The 24,215-nt window shown below is 52.5% G+C and overlaps 3 protein-coding genes across 3 annotated transcripts; 1 reads left to right on the top strand and 2 right to left on the bottom strand.

Moving 5' to 3' along the window:
* Positions 1 to 211: 211 nt before the first annotated feature.
* LOC114793699 (volume-regulated anion channel subunit LRRC8D-like) lies at positions 212 to 5,329 on the bottom strand. Its single transcript, XM_028985799.1, has 5 exons — positions 5,279 to 5,329; positions 4,418 to 5,174; positions 3,076 to 3,326; positions 1,826 to 2,203; positions 212 to 1,749 (listed from the first exon to the last, which is right to left on the bottom strand). The coding sequence occupies exons 2-5, from the start codon at positions 5,162 to 5,164 to the stop codon at positions 642 to 644; spliced, it is 2,484 nt and encodes an 827-aa protein (XP_028841632.1). The 5' UTR covers positions 5,165 to 5,174; positions 5,279 to 5,329; the 3' UTR covers positions 212 to 641.
* A 4,437-nt stretch (positions 5,330 to 9,766) lies between these two features.
* Positions 9,767 to 11,982, top strand: LOC114793733 (zinc finger protein Gfi-1b-like). Its single transcript, XM_028985867.1, has 7 exons — positions 9,767 to 9,860; positions 9,994 to 10,050; positions 10,733 to 10,978; positions 11,071 to 11,228; positions 11,306 to 11,446; positions 11,525 to 11,690; positions 11,765 to 11,982. The coding sequence occupies exons 3-7, from the start codon at positions 10,759 to 10,761 to the stop codon at positions 11,980 to 11,982; spliced, it is 903 nt and encodes a 300-aa protein (XP_028841700.1). The 5' UTR covers positions 9,767 to 9,860; positions 9,994 to 10,050; positions 10,733 to 10,758.
* A 215-nt stretch (positions 11,983 to 12,197) lies between these two features.
* LOC114793662 (transforming growth factor beta receptor type 3-like) lies at positions 12,198 to 22,718 on the bottom strand. Its single transcript, XM_028985758.1, has 17 exons — positions 22,673 to 22,718; positions 21,871 to 22,028; positions 20,991 to 21,160; positions 20,783 to 20,920; positions 19,343 to 19,517; positions 19,092 to 19,266; positions 18,046 to 18,190; positions 17,766 to 17,958; positions 17,552 to 17,691; positions 17,327 to 17,482; positions 16,866 to 16,958; positions 16,590 to 16,790; positions 15,744 to 16,118; positions 15,599 to 15,677; positions 13,520 to 13,579; positions 13,332 to 13,433; positions 12,198 to 12,442 (listed from the first exon to the last, which is right to left on the bottom strand). Exons 2-17 carry the CDS (start codon positions 21,980 to 21,982, stop codon positions 12,333 to 12,335), a joined length of 2,424 nt encoding a protein of 807 aa, XP_028841591.1. The 5' UTR covers positions 21,983 to 22,028; positions 22,673 to 22,718; the 3' UTR covers positions 12,198 to 12,332.
* Between the last annotated feature and the right edge of the window lie 1,497 nt (positions 22,719 to 24,215).

Genomic DNA, 24,215 nt, shown 5'->3' with positions numbered 1-24,215 from the left:
ACGCTATTGGCTACCCTACGTGTCCGTCATAGGAACTGATTTCTTGCCGTTTTCTTATTGGTTATGTTTTACATCAATCTGCGCTTTGTTGTGTTTGATTGGACGGAATTCGGACGGAGGTGGGTACAACGTAGCCCCCAGGTTTTGCTTGGGCTTGGTTCTGTTGCTTTTGTTAAAATATTATCGAATAAATGGATGAAATGCACACGGATAGTTTGTTGTTATTTAATGTAAATAATTATACACGACACACGATGACAGTTATTTTTAGTGACGTTAAGACAGCAACATTTAGAGCATAGCCCCCTTTATTACAATTATATATATTATCCGTTGAGTCACTTATATTGTGTAATGAAAATACAACGTAAATTACTATGCTGTACATTTGGTTTGTACAATATTGAAAAAGCGCGCTTTAAGTATGAAATTCAGTTGGTCCTGCGTTATCCAAAAAGTGCAAAGGTGCAGTTTCTTTATGATCTATACAGAATAAAGAGGGTGCTGGGAATTTCTGGGTCTGCATCAACTTCTCTCCTGCTTTACTCGTCCTGGAACTCTGGTGCATGTTATTGCATGTTATTCCACGACTAGTTTATTCCAGCTATTCAGAGTTTGTTAAAATGAGAGCATATTAGTAGTCATATCTGAGACTCGGCTGCAGACAGGAAGCACCACTGGGACGTGGAAAAGGCAGGAAAGGTGTCCGACTCCTCGGTGGACGAACAGGAGCGAGGGCGAGGCTGCAGCAGGAAGTCCCTGACCGCCTGGGGCAGCGAGTGCAGCAGCCAGCCTTCTGCCAGGAGGCCGCCGCCCCGAAGCCCCGCGCAGCACCCCACCTCCAGGGGCAGCTCCTCCAGGCTGTTCCCCCGCAGGTCCAGCCTGGTCAGCCGGCTCAGGCCGCTCACGCCCGGGGGCAGCGAGCACAGGGAGTTGTGGGCCACGTTCAGGCAGCGGAGCTCCACGCAGCTGCTGAACAGCTCCGGCGGCAGCCGCTCCAGCCTGTTCCCACTCAGGTCCAGCTCGGCGAGGAGAGCCAGCGCCCCTACTTCCGCCGGCAGGGTCTCCAGCAGGTTGGCGTCCAGGTAGAGGCGGCGGAGACGGCGGAGGGTGAAGAGGGCGGGCGGGAGGCTCTGCAGCTGGTTGTGGGACAGGTCCAGGAGCACCAGGCCGCGCAGGACGCCCACGCTGGCGGGCAGGGCCAGCACGCGGTTCTGGGCCAGTCGCAGGCTGCGGAGGCGCCGCAGGTGCTGCAGCGCCAGGAGCTCCTCCAGGGTGCGGAGGTGGTTGTGCCGCAGGTCCAGGCTCCGCAGGCCGGCCAGCGCCAGCAGGGCGGAGGGCAGCCGCTCCAGCCGGCACCCCTGCAGCCGCAGCTCGGCCAGGCCGGCCACGCGCCGCAGCCCGGTCAGCACCAGCAGCCGCGCCCCCTCGTTGTGGACCTCCAGGCGGACCAGGCTGCCCGCCACCTCGGCCAGCTCGGCGGGGATGCGCTGCAGGGCGCCGCGCAGCGCCAGGACTCGGAGGTGGCGCAGCTGGCGGAGGCTGGCCATGGCCCAGCCGCGGCCGACCCCGCCCTCGCAGCCGAGGCGGCCGGTCAGGTGCAGCTCCTGCAGGCCGTGCAGGGAGTAGACCCAGCCGGGGACCTCCGCCGCCTGCGTGAAGGTCAGGTGCAGGACCTCCAGGCGCTCCTGCAGCACCGCCAGGGCTGCGGGTTCCACCGCGGCAGGACAGTGGTACAGGTGCAGCTCCCTGCGCACAAAAGCACGCCTCCTGCCGTCATCTGTCTACCCGCGCAGTGACCCGGAGACGAGCGGCGTCCCTTTACCTGAGAGCGGCCATGCTGGACACCTGCGCCGTCAGCTTGGCGTCGGCCATGAGCTCCAGCTTCAGGACGTCCAGCTGGCCGAGGGTGAAGAGGGCGGGCGGCAGGCGCGGCAGGGCCACCAGCTGCAGCACGCGGCGTCCCTGGGCGTCGCAGGAAGTCATGGAGCGCAGCCGCTCGGCCCCCCAGCGCCGCTCCACACCCTCCTCCAGCAGCTGCGTCTCGCTCACCGGAGACAGGAAGACGGAGAGCCGCTGCGCCAGCAGGGGGTCGTACTGGTCCGCCATGTGCAGAAGGAAGGCCAGGTCATTGTGCAGGTCCGGCACGTCCAGCATGAACACCGTCTCTTGTAGACAATGGAAGGAATATTGTCTCAAAGACCTAAGGACATTAAAGACACAAATAATAATAATACTGGTTTTATTACTGATATAATGTTATTTAGAATTTACTGTCAATCACTCAACCACAAAGTCCCAGGTTCCAACCCCACCTACTAGCGTTGTGTCCCTGAGTGTCATTTACTGTCACTACTGTTTATAAGGCGCTCTGAATAATACAGAAAACACACAGCAAGTTGGTATTAGCCTAGCGGGTAACACACTCGCCTACAAACCAGCAGACCCAGGTTCAAACCCCACTTACTACCATCGTGTCCCTGAGCAGGACACTTATCCCTGAGTGTCTCCAGGGGGGGGACTGTCCCTGTAACTACTGGGTGCTAGTAGCCTAGCGGGTAACACACTCGCCTACAAACCAGCAGACCCAGGTTCAAACCCCACTTACTACCATCGTGTCCCTGAGCAGGACACTTATCCCTGAGTGTCTCCAGGGGGGGGACTGTCCCTGTAACTACTGGGTGCTAGTAGCCTAGCGGGTAACACACTCGCCTGTGAACCAGAAGACCCAGGTTCAAACCCCACTTACTACCATCGTGTCCCTGAGCAGGACACTTATCCCTGAGTGTCTCCAGGGGGGGGACTGTCCCTGTAACTACTGGGTGCTAGTAGCCTAGCGGGTAACACACTCACCTACAAACCAGCAGACCCAGGTTCAAACCCCACTTACTACCATCGTGTCCCTGAGCAGGACACTTATCCCTGAGTGTCTCCAGGGGGGGACTGTTCCTGTCACTACTGATTGTAAGTCGCTCTGGTAAATGCTGGAAATGTAAATGTCGATGCATACACAGATATGTTGGTTCTTATCTGAACTCAACCAGCGTAAGAGGAAAGGTCAAGGGTCAGCCATACTTGTGGCAGATCCAGCAGAGGGTGTAGAGCCCCAGCAGGCCGGACAGCCCCACCAGGCCGAGGTAGGCCAGGACCAGCTTGCGCAGCACAGAGGCCAGGACGTGGGAGCACTGGAAGGTGCTGTACCCGGTCAGGGCGCGGGCGCGGGGACGGCAGGTGTGGGTGAAGGACAGCGAGCCGAGCAGCGGCCCCGTGTAGCTCACGATCAGCAGGAACTGCAGCACCTTGAACACCGTCTGGGCGATGTACACCTGAAATCCAACACGGAGACCTTACAGTCTGTTACGTCCCTGGACATATGCTCCCGCGCGTCCCGTTACGTCCCATTACGTCCCTGGACGTACTGTCCCGCTACGTCCCTGGACATATGCTCCCGCGCGTCCCGTTACGTCCCTGGACGTCCCTGGACGTACTCTCCCGCGCGTCCCGTTACGTCCCATTACGTCCCTGGACGTACTCTCCCGCGTGTCACGTTATGTCCCTGGACGTACTCTCCCGCGCGTCCCGTTACGTCCCATTACGTCCCATTACGTCCCATTACGTCCCTGGACGTCCCTGGACGTACTGTCCCGCTACGTCCCTGGACGTACTCTACCGCGTGTCCCGTTACGTCCCTGGACGTACTCTCCTGCGTGTCCCGTTACGTCCCTGGACATCCCGTTACGTCCCTGGACGTACTCTCCCGCGCGTCCCGCTTCGTCCGTGGACGTACTCTACCGCGCGTCCCGTTACGTCCCTGGACGTACTCTCCTGCGCGTCCCGTTACGTCCCTGGACGTACTCTCCCGCGCGTCCTGTTACGTCCCTGGACGTACTCTCCCGCACATCCCGTTATGTCCCTGGACGTACTCTCCCGCGCGTCCCGTTACGTCCCTGGACGTACTCTACCGCGCGTCCCGTTACGTCCCTGGACGTACTCTCCTGCGTGTCCCGTTACGTCCCTGGACGTACTCTCCCGCGCGTCCCGTTACGTCCCTGGACGTACTCTACCGCGCGTCCCGTTACGTCCCTGGACGTACTCTCCTGCGTGTCCCGTTACGTCCCTGGACGTACTCTCCCGCGTTCTGTGTGACTGGCTGTTTTTTGTCCTGTCTCTTTTAGGTTGACTTTGTGGGAGGAGTTGAAACCTACCAGCTCCACCTACTATCTGCCTATTGGTCACCTCCACCTATATAAAGAGACTTCAGCTTAGACCCTGAGATTTAGGAACGTGACAAGTCTAAAGTGTAAAGGCGTCCCTGATTTCCCGGTTGAAAGCGTCTCTGTACCGGCGTGGGGTTCTGGTATTAAATCCCCCCCGAGGCGGCGCAGATTATCCGGAATAAGACGGGGACGACGGGCACCTTGTAGACGACGTCGGAGCGCTCGCAGTGGGCGCGGAAGCGGCGCACCCTCTCGAACAGGCCCCGTGCCTGCTCGCCGTCGCTGCCGTCCAGACTGGCCGCCGGCTGGCGGGGGGGTTCGGGCGCGGCGCGGCCGGCCTGCGGGGGAGGGTCCTGCCCCGAGGAGGACAGGGAGGACAGGCTGGAGGTGGCGGCGGTGGACGTGCTGTCGCACCTGACCAGCAGGGGGCTGTCGGTGCCCGAGTCCAGGCTGAAGCGGCGGCGCTGGAGGCCCCGGGCGTGGTCCAGCCGGGCGGCGCGGGACAGGGCGCGGGACGTCCAGGGCGACTCGCAGCACTTGGCCAGGATGGCCAGGAAGTGCTCGATGCGGGACGAGGTGAGGGGGAAGTGGAGCCAGAAGCAGCCGCTGGCCAGCAGCAGCAGGGACTGCAGCAGCGCCACGTAGGGGAAGAAGCGGGAGTACCAGGGCAGCGCCTCGTGGTAGCACACCTGGCTGACGTACACGTACTGCTGGAAGTCCAGGTTGGTCCTCCGGCCGCTCGGGGGTGCCAGGCTTCGGTTGGAGGGCGCGGAGGGCAGGGGGAGGCACAGCACCCGGTCCCGCGACAGGAGCAGGGTCCCGGCCAGCACCGACACCAGCAGCATCAGCACCACCAGGTAGTCCATGAACACCTCCCACCACGGCTTCAGCAGCTTGCAGCTGCTCTGGCGCTCGCTGGGCGCGGTCAGCTCGGACAGGGCGAACATCGCTTACACCCTGACGGTGGACGTGTTTTAAAATTCAATTTTCTCCATAATAATAATAATAATATTCTTCATTCTGGGATTTAAAAGTGTGTTTTAGTAAATGCAGGAACTCACAGCGGCGCTCTCTCCGGATCAGGCTGCTGGTCTCCGGCGCAGTCCGGTTCCTGTCTGTCTGGCAGGGCGGGCCCGGCCCAGGGACACGTGCTTGGGGGCCCTCTACTGTTGTCATGGCAAAGGGGGTCCCCAGGTCTTCTGATTGGCTACTGCGTTGCCAGTCTTGGTGAAAATGTGCGTGAAATAAAACGAATAATCAGTAGATTCTGTGTGTTTTGTGTGTGCGGGTTAAATTTGCTTTTTTACCTCTTTAATTTACGTATTCTTGAGCGGTTGAGGCAACACGGAGTTCATTTTTTTCCCGACAAAGGAAGACATTTGTGATTGTAAATGCAATTTACTTCATAGTTCACATTATAAATTAATAAGTTTATTAACTGAATAAAATTTAAATAAAAATAATTTTTGTTCCATCTTGTTGTTCATACAGGGCTGTAGTATGGCGGTTTATACAGCAGGGGGTGATGAAAGAAAAGATTTCAGTTCAACTTGAACAAGATTATTATACCGTTTTTACCCTGAACACTGCAGTGCGGTTCCTGAAATTCTGTATTGTTTACATCTACATTTCCAGCGTTTACCAGACGTCCTTATCCAGAGCTTCTTACAATCAGTAGTTACAGGGACAGTCCCCCCCTGGAGAAACTCAGGGTTAAGTGTCCTGCTCAGGGACACGATGGTAGTAAGTGGGGTATGAACCCGGGTCTCCTGGTTCATAGGCGAGTGTGTTACCCGCTAGGCTACTACCACCTACTTATATTGTATGATTAATACATACCAGGAATTCAAGTTTTAATAAAACTAAACTGTGTATCTGTGCAAAATGTGCATGTCTGAGTGTGCAAGTGTTGGTATGTAGTACAGGAAGTTATGGAGTTATAGTTTCACCTCAATGTCTGTTTTCAATCTTTCACTTTTCAGGGTGTTTTTGTTTTACATGTAACATTCAGTGATGCATTTAAATGCATCATAGTGGAAATTATTTACATTTACAGCATTTACTAGGCACCCTTATTCAGGGAAGTGACTTACAATCAGTAGTTACAGGGACAGTCCCCCCCTGGAGACACTCAGGGTTAAGTGTCTTGCTCAGGGACACGATGGTAGTAAGTGGGGTTCGAACCTGGGTCTTCTGGTTCATAGTTACCCACTAGGCTATTTCAACTCCTACATAATTTATTATGTTTCGAGAGAGAGCTTCTTTATTAGACTGCTTTGCACTTATGTTATGCATGTAGCATGTGCGCTGCACATGTGCAAAGATATTCGTCCCCCGCAGATGGTTTCAGATTCACTGATGTCAAATCTCAACATTTAAAGTAAGAGTCACTGTGAGACACTGCAGCGCAGCACACGGTGACACATGTCCTCTGTATTTAACCATCAGGCGCCCGGGGAGCAGTGTGTGGGGACGGGACCCTGATCAAGGGATTCGAGGAACCTTCCGATTACAAGTTAGCTTCTGATCACCCGCTAGGCCACCACTGACCCAACAGTGACAAACTGCATGAAGTCACAGACGTCCTTATCCAGAGCGACTTATAATCAGTAGTTACAGGGACAGTCCCCCCCTGGAGACACTCAGGGTTAAGTGTCTTGCTCAGGGACACGATGGTAGTAAGTGGGATTTGAACCTGGGTCTTCTGGTTCATAGACGAGTGTGTTACCTGCTAGGCTACCACCACCCTGTGTGAGTGTGAGAGTGTCTGTAAATGTGTGCGTCTAAGACAGGATACTGGCCGTCACTCTCAGGCCTGTGGCTTCACACATGTGACAGCAGGGTGTGGAGGGTGGGGTGTGTGTGACAGAGAGTCTTCACACGTTCGCGACAGAATCGATCCTCGTGCTGCGAAATGGTGGCAGATTTATCAACGTGGTCATGTATAACTAGTTCAGTCCCCGGGGAGACAGGGTCTACGTAAACCAGGCTGAGTTCACCAACGACCACCAAGCGTCATTTAAACCAAGAAAGTATTACCAATAAAAATAATCATGTTACTGAAACGCTGCTTCTGATTGGCTCAGATTGTGAACGACCTGTAAATCAGACCCCCAGAGCAGAAGCCCGGCGTTCCCACGCCCCCTCGCTCGCCCACTCGCTCGCCCACTCAGCTCTCACACTGACGAAGAGGACGGCCCCGGGCGCGGCGAGAGCCGGGCCCAGCGAACCGCGCCACCCGCGTTCCTGTAGATGACTGTTCGCCCGGGGTCACCAAAAGGTCACCAGGACAGAGGTTCCTGTCATCACAACGCTGGGTGAACTGCTGGGGTGACGTTGCGTTCTCTAATCCCCATCGTGTGTGTGTGTGTGTGTGTGTGTGTGTGTGACATCAGGCTTTATTTCACCACCGTCATCTTCTAAGAAGCGGCCGTGGGATCCGCGCAGAGCCGCGGTGAAGCGTGAGAAAGTGGCGCCCACCAAACCACACGCAGACGCCGTAACGTGGAACCGGCTGACCCGAGGAGAGGAGCGCCGGGTGTGCCCATCCCGGCCTGAGTTCCGTGCAAATCGTTTTCAAATGTGTAAATTCGACATTTATTCTGCTGCCTTCCTAATTACATCATTTTCCATCATTTTCCAACGCTGAACTGGAGAATTAGCTCAGATGAGGACCCAATTTTAGTGGTTTTCTGAGAACTACAGTGAGCAGGTCAGCCATCATGCATCTGGAGAAAATCCTTTTTAAAATTCCGGCGTCTTCAGTAAACAGTAAAGTTGTTGATCGGTCAAATTGCGGTATTTTAAGAAGAAATGTCTGTCCAGTTCTCATTTCTCCGGCCCACTTTAGAAACTACGGCTGTTAAAGTGAAAGTGAAGTGATTGTAATACACAGCAGCACAGCATTTACATTTACATTTACAGCATTTATCAGACGCCCTTTAACCAGAGCGACTTACAATCAGTAGTTACAGGGACAGTCCCCCCCTGGAGACACTCAGGGTTAAGTGTCCTGCTCAGGGACACAATGGTAGTAAGTGGGATTTGAACCCGGGTCTTCTGGTTCATAGGCGAGTGTGTTACCCGCTAGGCTACTACCACCCCTACTACTACACAGTGAAATGTGTCCTCTGTATTTAACCATCACCCTTGGTGAGCAGTGGGCACCACGACAGGCGTCCAGGGAGCAGTGTGTGGGGACGGGACCTTCATCAAGGGGACCTCAGTGCCTCAGATCGGAATTCGCACCAGCAACCTATACAGTGCGTCTGGAAAGTGTATCAGTTTTCCATTTTTTCTTATTACAGCCTTGTTCCAAAATGGATTAACGACATTTTTCACAACATGCCATAATGACAACATGAAAAAAAGTTAATCAGTGGCACCCCAGATATCGGGATTCGAACCGGCAACCTTCTGATTACGGGGCCGCTTCCTTAACCGCCAGGCCAACACTGCCCCAAAATCAAGATGAAGAGGAGGCCAAGCGAGCCAAGTGAACTTCTTGATTGGTTGTGTTATTAACGTGTGTATGAAGCTGCCGTCCTTCACAGCTTCACGCCTGGACTAGGCAGTAGTGGCCTAGCGGTAAAGGAAGCGGCCCCGTAATCAGAAGGTTGCAGGTTCAAATCCCGATCCGCCAAGGTGCCACTGAGCAAAGCACCGTCCCCACACACTGCTCCCCGGGCGCTTGTCATGGTGCCCACTGCTCACTCAGGGTGATGGTTAAATGCAGAGGACACATTTCACTGTGTGTGCTGTGCTGCTGAGTATCACATGTGACAATCACTTCACTTTACTGGATGGATGCACAATTCTACACAAATTCAGTAAAGTGGAGGCGGTTCCAGCATCTACGTGTTTTGTTGAAATGTAAAAACTGTTCACCCCGGCAGGAACGTGACACCAGAGAGAAGCGGTGAACGCGTCCCCCCTCCATCCCTCCCCCAAACCCCCCAAACAGCAGTTCCTAGAAAGAAGATCAGACGGACCCCCACCAAGCCCACCGCTCCGCCTCGACTCCGCCCCGCCCCCCGAAAACCTGGAGCTGCCAGGCGGACGCGACCGCACTGGCACCGCCGACCACACGACCCGACTGCCAGGTGTCTCTCTCTCTCTCTCTCTCACCAAACACACTGCAGCTCAACGTACGTACGGCTCCAACCTGCTTACTACCATGGTGTCCCTGAGCAGGACACCGAACCATGAGTGTCTCCTGGGGGGGACTGTCCCTGGTAAAACACACAGAGGACACGTTTCACTTTGTCACCATGTGCTGTGGTGTGTCACTAATGTGACTACTAATCACTTTCACTTTACTTTTCCCACAAACACAAGATAATGAAGCCAGTGTACAAAACACACACACACACACACACGTGCATCATCGTCTGGCCCTGGTTACTGGATCATGACGTCTTCTGAGCCAGTAATACATTCCTGATGGTCCCGAGATGGAGGGTCTTCTGGGTGAAGTGGGCGGGGCTTCACACCGATTTACCCAGAATGGCCGTCCAGGTTGGTATATTCTGAACCCGTCTGCCATCAGTAGGAAGTCGCTGCTGTGGCGGTCCCGTCTCTCCCCCGTAGGGTGACACTGCGTGACGGGTGGCACCACTGCTGCAGAGGAGTCAACACCTACAGGTGAGCACCTCGGCCACCTCTCACGCCAGCGAGACGTGACCGTAAAACCCCCAGAATCCTCAGCAGCGTCTAACCAAAGCGTCAACCTCAAATCTGACCTCCCTGTCGCTCGCTGGCCCGTTCTGGTTCTCAGGGAGAAGATCTCAGAAGACCAGCAGCTTCTGCCAGGGTCCAGCGCTGCTCCTTAAAGGTGAGAAAATTTCGACTAAATGACTGCAGAGCCTTTTAAAAACTACGATTCATCTGTTATATTTTATACGTCTATGTATGTGCATGATAGGGGTATTTCTGTACTTCTGTAATAATTTCAGAGTCCAAATTCAAAACCTTCTGTCCTGAATTTCTTCTAAATTAATACTTTATCTAAATTGAAAACATAATTTCAGCGTTTAATTTTTAGCCACTTTAGATGCCGGTTCGATCACTTCCATAACCAGTGTTGTAATTAGAATTGAAATGTTGTTAATCATTCCTTTCTGAAGGTGAGTTTCAGTCCAAATATCTTCTTTTCCGGCCTTTTGGCCAGAATCTGGCCTGTAGAGCTGTGAGGATTTGCGAGTTGCGCGTTTGTGCCGCGCCGAGAGGCAGAAACAGGGCGCCAGATTCCAGGTCGTGATAAAGCACGGCGATGCGCAGCGCAGGTGGTCGGCTGCTTTCTGCTGGTTTGTGTCCAAACCTCAGACGCTGGCGCTTTTTAACGGAATATTCCGACTGACAGGTGTGAGTTCGAAACATGTTTATTCAAAAATGTTCTTCATTTGACTCCCAGTCATTTCTATCTCCAAACACTCAGAAAAATTGTCCATCAGTCAGAATCATTTCTTTCTACTTTTGGAACCGTAGCTGCTCATCTTCTATTTCATTTATTTCAGTTTCGGTGACTTTTTCTCCGGCTGTGATGCCTCGCTCCTTCCTGGTCAAGAGTAAAAAGGCGGGGTCTCACGCCGCCCACTCCGCCCGCCGCCACTCGCACTTGTTACAGGAAGTGGCCGCGCCCCACAGCAGCCCGGTTCTCTACCAGGAGGCCGAAATGGCAGCAGCTGGTAGCACGCTGGTTCCCATGACAACCGCCACCCATCCAGCCCCACCTGTCGGCCACTGGTGCAGGTGGCCAGAAGGTACTGGTCCCGCGTCACCAGAAGCCCGCAGGACGCCAGCCGACCACCACGTCGCTGATCACATGACTCCATCTTGTCTGTTCCCTGGTCAGACGCGCCCAGACACGCCCGCTGTCCGCCTCGGCCGGACCCGCCCTCGGCGGGTGCGGAGAGGAAGATGGAGCTGGAGAGGCTGGTCTACGCCCTGCTCAACCACAGACAGCTCATCAACATCCAGGGTCCTCTCTGCGAATGTCCTCTGTGCGAGAAGGTGCGTTCTGCTGCTGATTCTCCTGCTTTTTCTTGGATACGGCGTCTAGAACGGTTCCTGTCTGGTTCTTCGGTCAGGTGCTGACCTCGGCTGTGGGCCTGGTGTCCCACCTGCGCAGGTCACATGTCGACAGGGTCCCCATCCCATGCGTCGACTCCAACCCGGGCCTGGACCCGGGGTACAGTCTCCGACAAGCGGGGGTCTATGCGAGGCCGAAGGTCAGCCTAGGCGTGGTCGCAGGTGGCTCCCATCATGCAACTGGTGTCTTCGTCCGCCTGAACGCGAGTTTGTTTCAGGAGCGCAGCTTTGTGTGCAAGGTGTGCGGAAAGGTGTTCAAGCGGTCGTCCACCCTGTCCACCCACCTGCTGATCCACTCGGACACGCGGCCGTACCCCTGTCCCTACTGCGGCAAGAGGTTCCACCAGAAGTCCGACATGAAGAAGCACACCTTCGTACACACAGGTCGTTTACACGGAACCGCCATAAAATGTCGTGCTGGATTCGGTCCTGGTTAAAGTGTCCTGTGTGTGCCGCAGGTGAGAAGCCCCACGTGTGTGCGGTGTGCGGAAAGGCCTTCAGTCAGAGCTCGAACCTCATCACCCACGGCCGTAAGCACGACGGTTACCGGCCCTTCAGCTGCACACGCTGCGCCCGCAGCTTCCAGCGCAAGGTGGACCTGCAGCGCCACCAGGGGCACCACTGCAGCAACAGCAGCACTGACCCCACTACTTTATTATATCCTGTAAACGTGTGACGATGTAATACCAATAACTATAATATATTCATAGGATTTTTTTTAATAGAATAAATGACTGTTGCTGTACCACAGATCTACATTTTTAATGAAACATCAGAAAAGCAACCAACAAAACAACATTTGATACCTGCCGTTTATACACACAGACACAACCTCTCATTGCTAAAACACACATTTTCACAGATATACAGAATACACAACACACACAAACATAAAACTATTAACACAGGTTTCCATCAACAGAATAGACATTTTAAGAAACACCGTTTACTTTGCTGAAACTACAGATCTATATCCGCATAGATCTACATTCTACCCGCCGCCCTTCGCCCAGCAGCTGCTCGCCACTACACGGAGGTGCTGGACTGGCCCAGAAGCGCGGTCTGGCTCCCGGGGCCCGTGTTCTGGTCCACTCCGTCCTGCGGGACCCCCTCTCCGCCATCACGGGGGCGAGGACCTGACAAACAGCGAATCACCCTCAACTTCGGTAACAGCTGGAGCCGACCGTGAGCCGACCGGGAGTCGACTCCTCAGTTCACGTTCGTTCATGGGACTGTTCTCCCATCACGCTGTGCGGCACCGCAGGTTTATTAAAACACGATACTTTATACGTTTACTTCGGTACATTTGTGAATTAGAAACTCGACTCGTCACTTTTTAAAACCATGAAAAAAAATGCTTTATTTTTGACGTCACTATGTTTCGCCAATCAGACGTAGCCATGCAGTCACATGACCAAACAAATCGGGGCGGCATAAAACTCATGTCGGATGGGACCATGTCCAGAGTAAAACTAAAGGTTACAGTATAAATAATGGGTTAATTGGAAAAAAAAGGTTACAGTAAGAATACAGAATTCCAGTCTTTCATATCGACTCTTTTAGCGTTTTAAATGTTTTGTTAGAAAATGTAAAAAAAGAATTAGCGTTATCGTTTAGCTGTTATATTTAATATTTATAACACACACACACACACACACACACACACACATATATATATATATATATATATATATATATATAACCTATAATTAGCATATATAAAATAGTTTGTACGCTCAGATTTAGTTATTAATTACTACAAATCATACTTTAATATGTTAAAATTATTATTGGGAAAATACCAGAATTAGCATGCTTATATTGTTTCTAAAAATAAGTAAGATGTTACAATCCAAGTTCCTCAGTACCTGAGTAGTTTTATCACTACATACTTTTATACTCTGGAGTAACACTCCAAATATTTGATTAAAATGTTTGGCTCCTCTACCCACCTCTGTCTCTCGGTCCTATTCTACAAAGTGTTTGGACACTAGCATGCATGTGATGCGTGTGAATTCTGGTTACCTGTGCATGTGTAGATGCACCACAGCGCCCCCATCAGGCAGATGCCCATCACAAACGCTGCAAACACAATGCCCAGCACGGCGCCCGTGCCCAGCCCGGAGCCTGCGGGACACGAAGAGGGGACACGGTCCAACACCGACGCCCACGGCTCAGAACGTGTGCAGCTGTGTGTGTTAAACGCCACTCACCACTGTGGAAAGGGGCGGGCTGCAGTGGCATCGTCACACCTGGCTCTAGAAGCACTTTTCCTTCACACACACACACACACACACACACACACACACACAAAAATAACATATCCAGATGCACGTGTATCCTTCTCATAGTACATCTGAATGCATCCGATGTTGTCTTACAGGGAGTGCAGAATTATTAGGCAAATGAGTATTTTGTCCACATCATCCTCTTCATGCATGTTGTCTTACTCCAAGCTGTATAGGCTCGAAAGCCTACTACCAATTAAGCATATTAGGTGATGTGCATCTCTGTAATGAGAAGGGGTGTGGTCTAATGACATCAACACCCTATATAAGGTGTGCATAATTTTTAGGCAACTTCCTTTCCTTTGGCAAAATGGGTCAAAAGAAGGACTTGACAGGCTCGGAAAAGTCAAAAATAGTGAGGTATCTTGCCGAGGGATGCAGCACTCTTAAAATTACAAAGCTTCTGAAGCGTGATCCTTGAACAATCAAGCGTTTCATTCAAAATAGTCAACAGGTCGCAAGAAGCGTGTGGAAAAACCAAGGCGCAAAATAACTGCCCATGAACTGAGAAAAGTCAAGCGTGCAGCTGCCAAGATGCCACTTGCCACCAGTTTGGCCAAATTTCAGAGCTGCAACATCACTGGAGTGCCTAAAAGCACAAGGTGTGCAATACTCAGAGACATGGCCAAGGTAAGAAAGGCTGAACGACGACCACCACTGAACAAGACACACAAGCTGAAACGTCAAGACTGGGCCAAGAAATATCTCAAGACTGATTTTTCTAAGGTTTTATGGACTGATGAAATGAGAGTGAGTCTTGATGGGCCAGATGGATGGGCCCGTGGCTGAATTGGTAAAGGGCAGAGAGCTCCAGTCCGACTCAGACGCCAGCAAGGTGGAGGTGGAGTACTGGTTTGGGCTGGTATCATCAAAGATGAGCTTGTGGGGCCTTTTCGGGTTGAGGATGGAGTCAAGCTCAACTCCCAGTCCTACTGCCAGTTTCTGGAAGACACCTTCTTCAAGCAGTGGTACAAGAAGTCTGCATCTTTCAAGAAAAACATGATTTTCATGCAGGACAATGCTCCATCACACGCATCCAAGTACTCCACAGCGTGGCTGGCAAGAAAGGGTATAAAAGAAGAAAAACTAATGACATGGCCTCCTTGTTCACCTGATCTGAACCCCATTGAGAACCTGTGGTCCATCATCAAATGTGAGATTTACAAGGAGGGAAAACAGTGCACCTCTCTGAACAGTGTCTGGGAGGTTGCTGCTGCACGCAATGTTGATGGTGAACAGATCAAAACACTGACAGAATCCATGGATGGCAGGCTTTTGAGTGTCCTTGCAAAGAAAGGTGGCTATATTGGTCGCTGATTTGTTTTTGAATGTCAGAAATGTATATTTGTGAATGTGGAGATGTTATATTGGTTTCACTGGTAAAAATAAATAATAGAAATGGGTATATATTTGTTTTTTGTTAAGTTGCCTAATAATTATGCACAGTAATAGTCACCTGTACACACAAATATCCCCCTAAAATAGCTAAAAATAAAAACTACTTCCAAAAACATTCAGCTTTGATATGAATTTTTTGGGTTCATTGAGAACATGGTTGTTGTTCAATAATAAAATCATTCCTCAAAAATACAACTTGCCTAATAATTCTGCACTCCCTGTACGTTTGCAAGCTAGACAGATAAATAATGATCCGGTCACCAGGGTTGCCAGGTCCATTTTTCAGTCCTTCCAGGTTTTGCGATATACTTTTGTGATTTTTGCAATCTAAAATCCCTGAATTTGCGGCAACTTTAGTGAAAAGTTCTGAGAAAAGTTGTGTTGCTGTGAAAAGGACCACAATGACGGCCTTGGTAGAAATCGTTCCTGTCGCACATGCCGGCATGTTTGGTAACATGGAAGTAAAACCATGTTGAAGTTCCTGGAGGGACTGGTTTTGCACGAATTTATAAGTCTGAAGTCACACACTAAGCCTCAATGTAGAGGGGACTCGGCTGGGACAGCTCGGTTAACGTGGGACAGGAGCATCAGAGTAACACAACTGACCAGCAGGAGGCGGCAGGCGTCCGATCAGCACCATGGGAGACGTGACCAGCATGGGCCGAGACAGATTCCTCCATTCGCACTGTAAAAGAGAGGGAGAGCTTTTCTACTTTCACCTCCAGCATGGAGGAACTTCCTGAATTCGTACCTCCTCCCTGGCGCGCCGCGCTCCGAGTCCTGGGATGGGGACGCCCCGCTGGCAGACCCTGGGCACCTTGGCCTCCTGGGCCGCGAAGCTGCACTGGCGAAGGCCGCAGTGGAGGAACTGGATGGAGTTGTTGTAGACCGGCCTCAGGATGAAGCTGAAGCGCAGTCTGGAGGGCTCGTCCTCCCCGGCACGCCCCGCTCCCGGCGCGTCCTCGTCACCCCCCGCCTTCTTCGCCGGGGTCAGGATGAGCGAGGGGTCGATGGAGCAGCCGCTCGCGATGACCGGCCAACCAGGGGAGGCTCGGGGGTTAGACAGGGGCGAGACGACGCACCACAGGACCTCCACCCCGCCGGTGAAGCTCGTCTGGGCGGAGATCTGGTAGCAAACAAGTAACGGACGCCGAGCAGAAACCAGACGGGGACGTAATAACAACACAGAGCAGCAGATAAAACAAGAAGCAAGTCACACACACACACACACACACACACATATACACATACATACATACACACACACATACATACACACACACACACAGATACACACACACATACACACACACATACACACATATATACACACACACAGATACATACACACACATACACACATACATACACACACACAGATACATACACACACACACACACATATACACACATACATACACACACACACAGATACATACATACACACATACATACACACACACATACACACACACACATACACACACTTATACTGTACATATACACACATACATACACACATATACACACATATACACACAGACATACTGTACATATACACACATACACACATACATACACACATATACACACACACCTCCACGTAGACGCGGTTCTCTGCTGTGATCACACAGGGCCCCGACGGCCTGTTCTCGTAATGCTCCGTCACGAAGAGCTGCAGGGTGAGCAGAGGAGTGGCCCGGGATCCGGGTGCCCAGGGGGGACCCCGGTCACGCCGCGCCCCCACCTCCCCGTCTGATGATGTGGGCGCTGCAGGGGCTGGAGCCACGCATCTGATCTACATGGAGAGATAAGTAAAAAGGTCCAGTCAGGGTTCCTCTACAGACCTGAAGCAGGAGGAGGAGACGCTCACATGTATGGCCAGTGGGGACCGGGGGTCCTGCTGCCGTGACTCTGTGGTGACGTTCTTCAGGCTGCCGGTCGGTTCCTGACTCCAGAGCAACACCTGAAGCCAGACGCCATCATCAGAGTAGAAGATCTCAACAATGGGTTAATGGCCGACCTTTCCCTCGGTTCTCCGACCGCTCGCTCGGACGAGGCCTGGGGGCGGGGCCACAGTGTCCCGGGCACCCTGACCCGGGTCACAGCACCGCACGGCGGCGATAAAGAACTCGTAACCAGTCCAGCCTGCAGAACCGTATTCACTTTATTCTTTAATGTCCAATATTCAGCGCCAGGAGTCCAGATCTTCATTTACCGTATTCTCATACAATTATATTTATCATTCAATTATTATAATTATGTGTTCTGCCTCTCCTGGACCATTTTAATGAACGATCGGTATTATGTTCAGGTGACGGCGCCCCCTCTCACCGTGTTTTGGTACTGCACGCCCCTGCTGCTGCCCTCCAGCAGCCCCTCCGTCCCGCAGGAAATGACCGGGAAGGCCAGCAGGAAGTGGCTGCCGTTGGACTGCGCCCGGCAGTGAGGGTCGCGCAGGGTCGCGGCGGCCACCGTGATGGTCAGGGTCTGTTAGTGAGGGGTCGGTTTAGGTCAGAGTTCAGCGGTTGTGTCCCCTCCTCGCGATCAGGGTGGTACCTGCAGGACGTGCCGGTCCAAGGCCACGGAGAGCCGGCCATCGTGACACCGGACGCTGACCGCCTCCGCCACGGCCCGGTCGCCGCCGCCACTCAGTCGCAGCTTCTGCAGCCACAGGGGCAGCGCGGCGGCCGGGTGGCCTGAGGGAGGGACGCAGGTCACCGTCTTTCATGGACATCATGTGGAATTCAGCATCTACAAGACGAGTCCTGACCTGTCCGGCCCCCCGCCAGCCTGACCACGAAGCGGTTGGCCAAGTCGGCTTCCGTGTACGACGTGACCTTCGGAAAGCCGTTCTCGTTGGTCCACCGCAGCGGGTCCTGGACAGTGAGGAGTTCGCTGCTGAGGACGCTGCTCATGGTGAGATCAGGCTTTTGGGGGTGAAGAGGGGTCACGCTGTTGGACGCCTGAGGGACAAACAAGCACAACAAGAATCAGATGGAGCAGACGCGACGCCGCGTGCCGGTTCCGGTGACAAAGAGCGCGTTTCTCACATAGACGGTGATGCGCCCTCGCACGCCAGGGACAGACAGGGCCCAGTTGACCGGGACCGCGCTGCTGAGCACGAGCACCACCCGGTGCCAGCCGCCGTCGGCCACCGGGGGCAGCAGTGAGACGGTCACCTCCACCTGCAGGGAGCTGAGCGACACCACAACACAACGGTCCGTCCATCAGCTCAAATAAAGAGGGAAAATGATCCATCCAAGCGCCAATGAAACGGTTCGTAGCGTACGCTGGTAGAAGCGTGGGGGGCGGAGCTGCTGTCAGACTCCGCCTCCAAAAGTGTATGTTATTACATTGGGGCGCCACGTCAAGCTGTTTTTTGTTCTGTTGTTATCGTGAGATGTTTCTTTTGGTTGGTTTGCTGTAAATGTAAATGGACAGACACCGACGGACACGTGATAAAAGTAATAATATCTGGCCACGCGTTACCGTCATTCATTATTACTTTTATTACGTGTCCGTCGGTGTCTGTCCATTTACAGCATTTACCAGAGCACCTTACAAACAGCAGTGACAGGGACAGTACCCCCTGGAGACACTCAGGGTTAAGTGTCTTGCTCAGGGACACGATGGTAGTAAGTGGGGTTTGAACCTGGGTCTTCTGGTTTATAGGTGAGTGTGTTACCCACTAGGCTACTACCACCCAGTAGTTACAGGGACAGTCCCCCCCTGGAGACACTCAGGGTTAAGTGTCAGGGACACGATGGTAGTAAGTGGGGTTTGGACCTGGTTCTTCTGGTTTATAGGTGAGTGTGTTACCTGCTAGGCTACTACCACCCAGTAGTTACAGGGACAGTCCCCCCCTGGAGACACTCAGGGTTAAGTGTCTTGCTCAGGGACACGATGGTAGTAAGTGGGGTTTGGACCTGGTTCTTCTGGTTCATAGGCGAGTGTGTTACCCACTAGGCCGCCAACGTTGGTCTCGTGTGAAACGTTGAGAAAATTAACTTGTGATCTTCAGGTAACAAGACAAGAAGAAATCTGGACCTCCGTCCCCCCCCGAACGGAATCTGCCTGGAATCCAGTCACATCTCACCCACACAGGCCCGACCCGGCGGACCACAGGCGGATCACGTGCACTTCAGGTCCCCGGGCGCCGCCCGCACCAGCTGGGGCGCAGCCTCGTACTTCCTGCGGCTGCACGTCCGACGCCAGGTAGTTGTGGGACAGGAACAGGGACTGCAGGTGACACTCCTCGGGCATCGTCACGTCTTAGGTGGAGAACGGAACATCAGATTCATCTTGCTCGCCGGATCTGCAGGAGCCACAGTGCAGGAAGTTGCTCACCTTCTCCAACGCGGATGGAGACGTGATTCGCCCGGGCCGTGTGGGTGAGGGATGTGATGGAGTCGTGCCGCTGCAGGCTCCATCGCAGTAATGCCTGTGGGTTCCATGGCAACCGGGGCACCAGCTGCAGCTGCAGCTGCACATTTTGGGACCCAACTGTGGAGTTGGGTGAAACCTGGTGGAGGAAGCATTAATAAAGCAAACCTCAAGAGAGAGGTCCTACAAGACACATCAGGAGAGAGGTCCTACAAGACACATCAGGAGAGAGGTCCTACAAGACACATCAGGCAAGAGGTCCTACAAGACACATCAGGAGAGAGGTCCTACAAGACACATCAGGAGAGAGGTCCTACAAGAAACATCAGACGAGAGGTCCTACAAGAAACATCAGGCGAGAGGTCCTACAAGAAACATCAGGCGAGAGGTCCTACAAGACACATCAGGAGAGAGGTCCTACAAGAAACATCAGGCGAGAGGTCCTACAAGACTCATCAGGCGAGAGGTCCTACAAGACACATCAGACGAGAAGTCCTACAAGAAACATCAGGAGAGAGGTCCTACAAGACACATCAGGCGAGAGGTCCTACAAGACACATCAGGCGAGAGGTCCTACAAGACACATCAGGCGAGAGGTCCTACAAGAAACATCAGACGAGAGGTCCTACAAGAAACATCAGGAGAGAGGTCCTACAAGAAACATCAGGAGAGAGGTCCTACAAGAAACATCAGGAGAGAGGTCCTACAAGAAACATCAGGCGAGAGGTCCTACAAGAAACATCAGGCGAGAGGTCCTACAAGACACATCAGACGAGAGGTCCTACAAGACACATCAGGCGAGAAGTCCTACAAGAAACATCAGACGAGAAGTCCTACAAGAAACATCAGGAGAGAGGTCCTACAAGAAACATCAGGAGAGAGGTCCTACAAGAAACATCAGGCGAGAGGTCCTACAAGACACATCAGGCGAGAGGTCCTACAAGACACATCAGGCGAGAAGTCCTACAAGAAACATCAGACGAGAGGTCCTACAAGAAACATCAGGAGAGAGGTCCTACAAGAAACATCAGGAGAGAGGTCCTACAAGAAACATCAGACGAGAAGTCCTACAAGAAACATCAGGCAAGAGGTCCTACAAGAAACATCAGGAGAGAGGTCCTACAAGAAACATCAGGCGAGAGGTCCTACAAGACACATCAGGGGAGAGGTCCAACAAGAAACATCAGGGGAGAGGTCCTACAAGACACATCAGGAGAGAGGTCCTACAAGAAACATCAGGAGAGAGGTCCTACAAGAAACATCAGGCTAGAGGTCCTACAAGACTCATCAGGCGAGAGGTCCTACAAGAAACATCAGGGGAGAGGTCCTACAAGACACATCAGGAGAGAGGTCCTACAAGAAACATCAGGAGAGAGGTTCTACAACAGGTCTGAAGATACCCACCTGCACCATCACAGGCAGGCCAGGCAGTAGAAGCTCGCCTTCCAGCCACCAGTGCACTGCATGCTGGGAGTTCAGCACCAGGAGAAGGTGTCGATGGGCAGGACCAATCAGGGACAAGGGCCTCAGGACCACAGTGACCTGTGAGGAGATGCTGCATCAGTTAACGTGGTGAACCTGTGAGAAGAAGACTGACAGGTGGAGTCGGCACCTTCTGGCCGGCGTGGTGAGACGCCGTCCCCACAGCGATCACGTGGGTCTCTTTGGTGCCGCGCTCGCGGGCAGCACAGCCCGGCCCCGCCTCGTAGCGCTCCAGGAACCCCTGCACCGGGTGCAGCGCCCCTGCTGGTGACACTGGGCACTGCGCGCCCTTGCCCAGCTCTGCAAAGGTCATGGAACTACAATTCATCTTTGATTCTACAAATAGTTTCCTGCCGTGTCTTTTATACAAAAACACAACCGTGGAACCCTGAGGAAACGTCCAGTTACCTTCTGCTCATCTCATTATTTTGGGCCACATTTAAAAGATATTGCTGTCGTCTGTGTGTGTGTGTGTGTCAACAAAAAAAACCTCATCCAGCACGTGACAATTCCCAGCATGCTCTATTCCTGACAAGTTGGGCCTTATCGGGGCTCTTAGCTTTTAACTCACAATCTATAGAAACCAAATGGGAACTGCTGGTGTCGTCCTCTTGTAGGTCGCTTTGGATTAAAGTAAAGTAAAGTAAAGTAAAGTCATGTTATGACGATGCATTGGCCTGAGCAGAAAACAGGGACAGAACATGGTGAGAACGTATCTTCAGATAAAATTAAACAGTAGACCCGAGACAAGGGACATGTGCTCCTTTGTTGAAAATCTGTTCACGCTGATGTAGAATCTTGTTGAAAAATTTACGTCAGAAATACAAGTAGAAAATTCGGGCAGAAATATGGTGAGAAATAACACTGGAGTTACATGACATCCGCACACAGTGCGGTCTCCACTAGTCAAGGACGCCGTGGCTGGTAGTGGATTGGAAACCGAATCCACGTCTGTATTCCAGCGGTAGTGGGGTGTAAAATACGGTAACTCCGCCTCGAACCCGACTCACCTGCATGCTCCGTCCCGAACAGTAGGAGGCAGAAGAGAGTCCGTGTCGCCCAGTTGGTCATGTCCACGTTCACATGACAGAGCCACACCTCGTGGACATTATTCCATGACATGCAAGGACACAGAGACACAACGAGAAATCACGGCACCATCTAGAACCTGAAGACACAACAATCACATGACAAGGACGTCAGAGGGAGACAGACAAGCCTTGAATTGTTGTCATCATCAGGACAACTGGCACCAGTTGTCCAACAGGGAAAGGGGAAGAAGGTTTGTAGATCATGAATTCATGATAATTGTGATAATTGTGCTGCTGAAGGTCTCCAAGTCTCGTTCATCCCCTGCTCCACCAGGCCAATGAGGGGCCGATGCTGGAGACCAGCACAGATAGAACCGCAAACAGAACCACAACTCACAATAAAACCAACAATCTTACATCAGGGCTAATGCTCCTCAATTTATCCATCATCTCAACTCTCCAGCATGATTCTCCACACCCTCCTACTTCTCTCTCTCGGTAACAGGAGACCATCCATCTAGACCCTTCTCTGTCGTGGAGAGCAGGTGCTGGAATGCTTCAAACGCAAAATGTTCATAAAATGTTCCCTTGACATATTTAATAAGACCAGTTGTGGAGGTTTTAAGTTGCTCTGGATCGGATATAAATGCGCATTAATAAAGAAGTAAGAATCGAGAACATCCGCCACGGGTCGCAGCTTTCTGTCCGGTCTGGACCATCCGAGGAGATCAAGTCTGCGTGAAACCGCGGTGAAGCAGGTAGAACCAGGTGCGGGACTCACCTGCGCGACTCTGCGGCGACGTGCGCGTCCCCCGCGCGCTGCGACGTGCGCATCTGGTTAAGTAGCGAGGCTCCGCCCCCCGAGCCGGGAAGGGGCGGGGCCAGGCGGTGGAGAGACGCGCGCGAGGGGCGGAGAAGGATGAAGGGAGGAGGAGGAGGAGGAGGAGAGCGGAATGAGAACCACATGAGCAGAACTTTCTACTCACGGCAACCAGCAGTGGAATAATTTACACAGAACCACAAAAAGCAGAGCACGTCCACATGTAAAATTATATTTAACACGCAACGACAAGTTCAAAATGAATTTAATATATATATATATACAGTAAATATACCCCATCTCAGGCCCCAGAAAAAGGCCGTATACGGAACTGCCTGTTATGGTTCCGTTTAAGGGAACAACATGGCGACTTTAGAACCCCCTGAAATTCCCCCTTTAGTTCCCAGCCAAGGTGTGATGGGTGGAGAGGGGCGTCGGCGCAGCATCCTGCTCTTCTGGGCGGGGTCACCTGGCTTCTACGCCGGGGCGGTACAATAACTAAATGTCATGTTGTCCATTCTAATCTGGTGAGGAATATTTAATTTTTAGATCGCCACCTTGTCGTGGTCGTTGGGGGGGGGGTGTGTGCCTCAGTGACCCCAAGATGGGCCTTCAGGTGGGACTCCCAAGTTGGACAGGTTTCAGGGTCCTTGGGACAAAAGCAGTTCGCCAGAGTCCCCTTCTCTTCCTGCCTGTCAGGGGGGCTCGATTCAGAATTACTGTGGTCAGAATGACCACTTCTCTGGTCAAGCTGACTCCAGCTCAGAAGAAATTTAATTCCACCGAACGTGGAACTGAGCAGAACTGCGGCGAGCAGCAAATGGGACACAAACGCGTCGTCATGGCAACACGACCCACGTCCTTTAGCTGTGTGGCATCCGTTCCGTACGCCTCACCTGTTCATGTTAAACCCAGATACGCGGAATCTGGAGTGAAGAAGACTTCCCGAATATCAGTCTGATGAAGTTGCCCATGTGGCTGAGAGGAACCGCCAGAGCGGAACCCATGATGGAGACGCGGGTCTCAGGTCGACGTTCCATGCCAGACCGAGACAAAAATGCCACCCGGTGACGCACGTTGGGAGACGAGAATGATGAGAAACGTTCCTTCAGGATCAGACTTGGTGGGTCCAGATATTAATCTGGGTGTAAACTGGCATGTACCTTCAGGCTCACGCATGACTGCATTTCTGTCCTGGGTTCTGCTCCCACTCGGAACCCAGATGGTCTGTAGCGAGGGGAAATGAGACCCGTGTCCCGCGTAGGAAATATGGCCATTAAACTTCTGCTTCATTTGCAAATAAATAACTTCCTGCGTTCATGTGACCCATTCTGTCGGCATGATGGAAATAACTGGAATATTTGTGTCAATTGATCTTTCTCGAGAGACTGAATTTGGTCGGTAGTCCAATTACAGTCAGAGAAAATGTGAAATATGATCAGAAAAGGGATCCGTCCTGAATTAATATCGCACAGCGTTACTGCAGCGCTTATTTCTTATTTTT

The sequence above is a fragment of the Denticeps clupeoides genome, chromosome 7 (genome assembly GCF_900700375.1).
Source record: "Denticeps clupeoides chromosome 7, fDenClu1.1, whole genome shotgun sequence".
Lineage (NCBI taxonomy): Eukaryota > Metazoa > Chordata > Actinopteri > Clupeiformes > Denticipitidae > Denticeps > Denticeps clupeoides.
The sequence above is the reverse complement of the archived record's forward strand: the minus strand, read 5'-3'. Positions and strand labels throughout refer to the sequence as shown.

Bases quoted from the DNA above. Each gene is read 5' to 3' on its own strand.
- LOC114793699 (XM_028985799.1), bottom strand. From the start codon at position 5,164: ATGTTCGCCCTGTCCGAGCTGACCGCGCCCAGCGAGCGCCAGAGCAGC. The intron at 3,327-4,417 runs GTGCCCGTCGTC...GTTGGATTTCAG, and splicing joins GCTCCGACGTCGTCTACAAG to GTGTACATCGCCCAGACGGT. The intron at 1,750-1,825 runs GTAAAGGGACGC...TTTTGTGCGCAG, and splicing joins TCCAGCATGGCCGCTCTCAG to GGAGCTGCACCTGTACCACT.
- LOC114793733 (XM_028985867.1), top strand. From the start codon at position 10,759: ATGCCTCGCTCCTTCCTGGTCAAGAGTAAAAAGGCGGGGTCTCACGCC. The intron at 11,447-11,524 runs GTCAGCCTAGGC...AGTTTGTTTCAG, and splicing joins GGGTCTATGCGAGGCCGAAG to GAGCGCAGCTTTGTGTGCAA. The intron at 11,691-11,764 runs GTCGTTTACACG...TGTGTGCCGCAG, and splicing joins GCACACCTTCGTACACACAG to GTGAGAAGCCCCACGTGTGT.
- LOC114793662 (XM_028985758.1), bottom strand. From the start codon at position 21,982: ATGTCATGGAATAATGTCCACGAGGTGTGGCTCTGTCATGTGAACGTG. The intron at 20,921-20,990 runs GTGCCGACTCCA...ATCTCCTCACAG, and splicing joins CTCACCACGCCGGCCAGAAG to GTCACTGTGGTCCTGAGGCC. The intron at 13,580-15,598 runs GTCAGTTGTGTT...GTGTGTGTGAAG, and splicing joins ACGCCTGCCGCCTCCTGCTG to GAAAAGTGCTTCTAGAGCCA.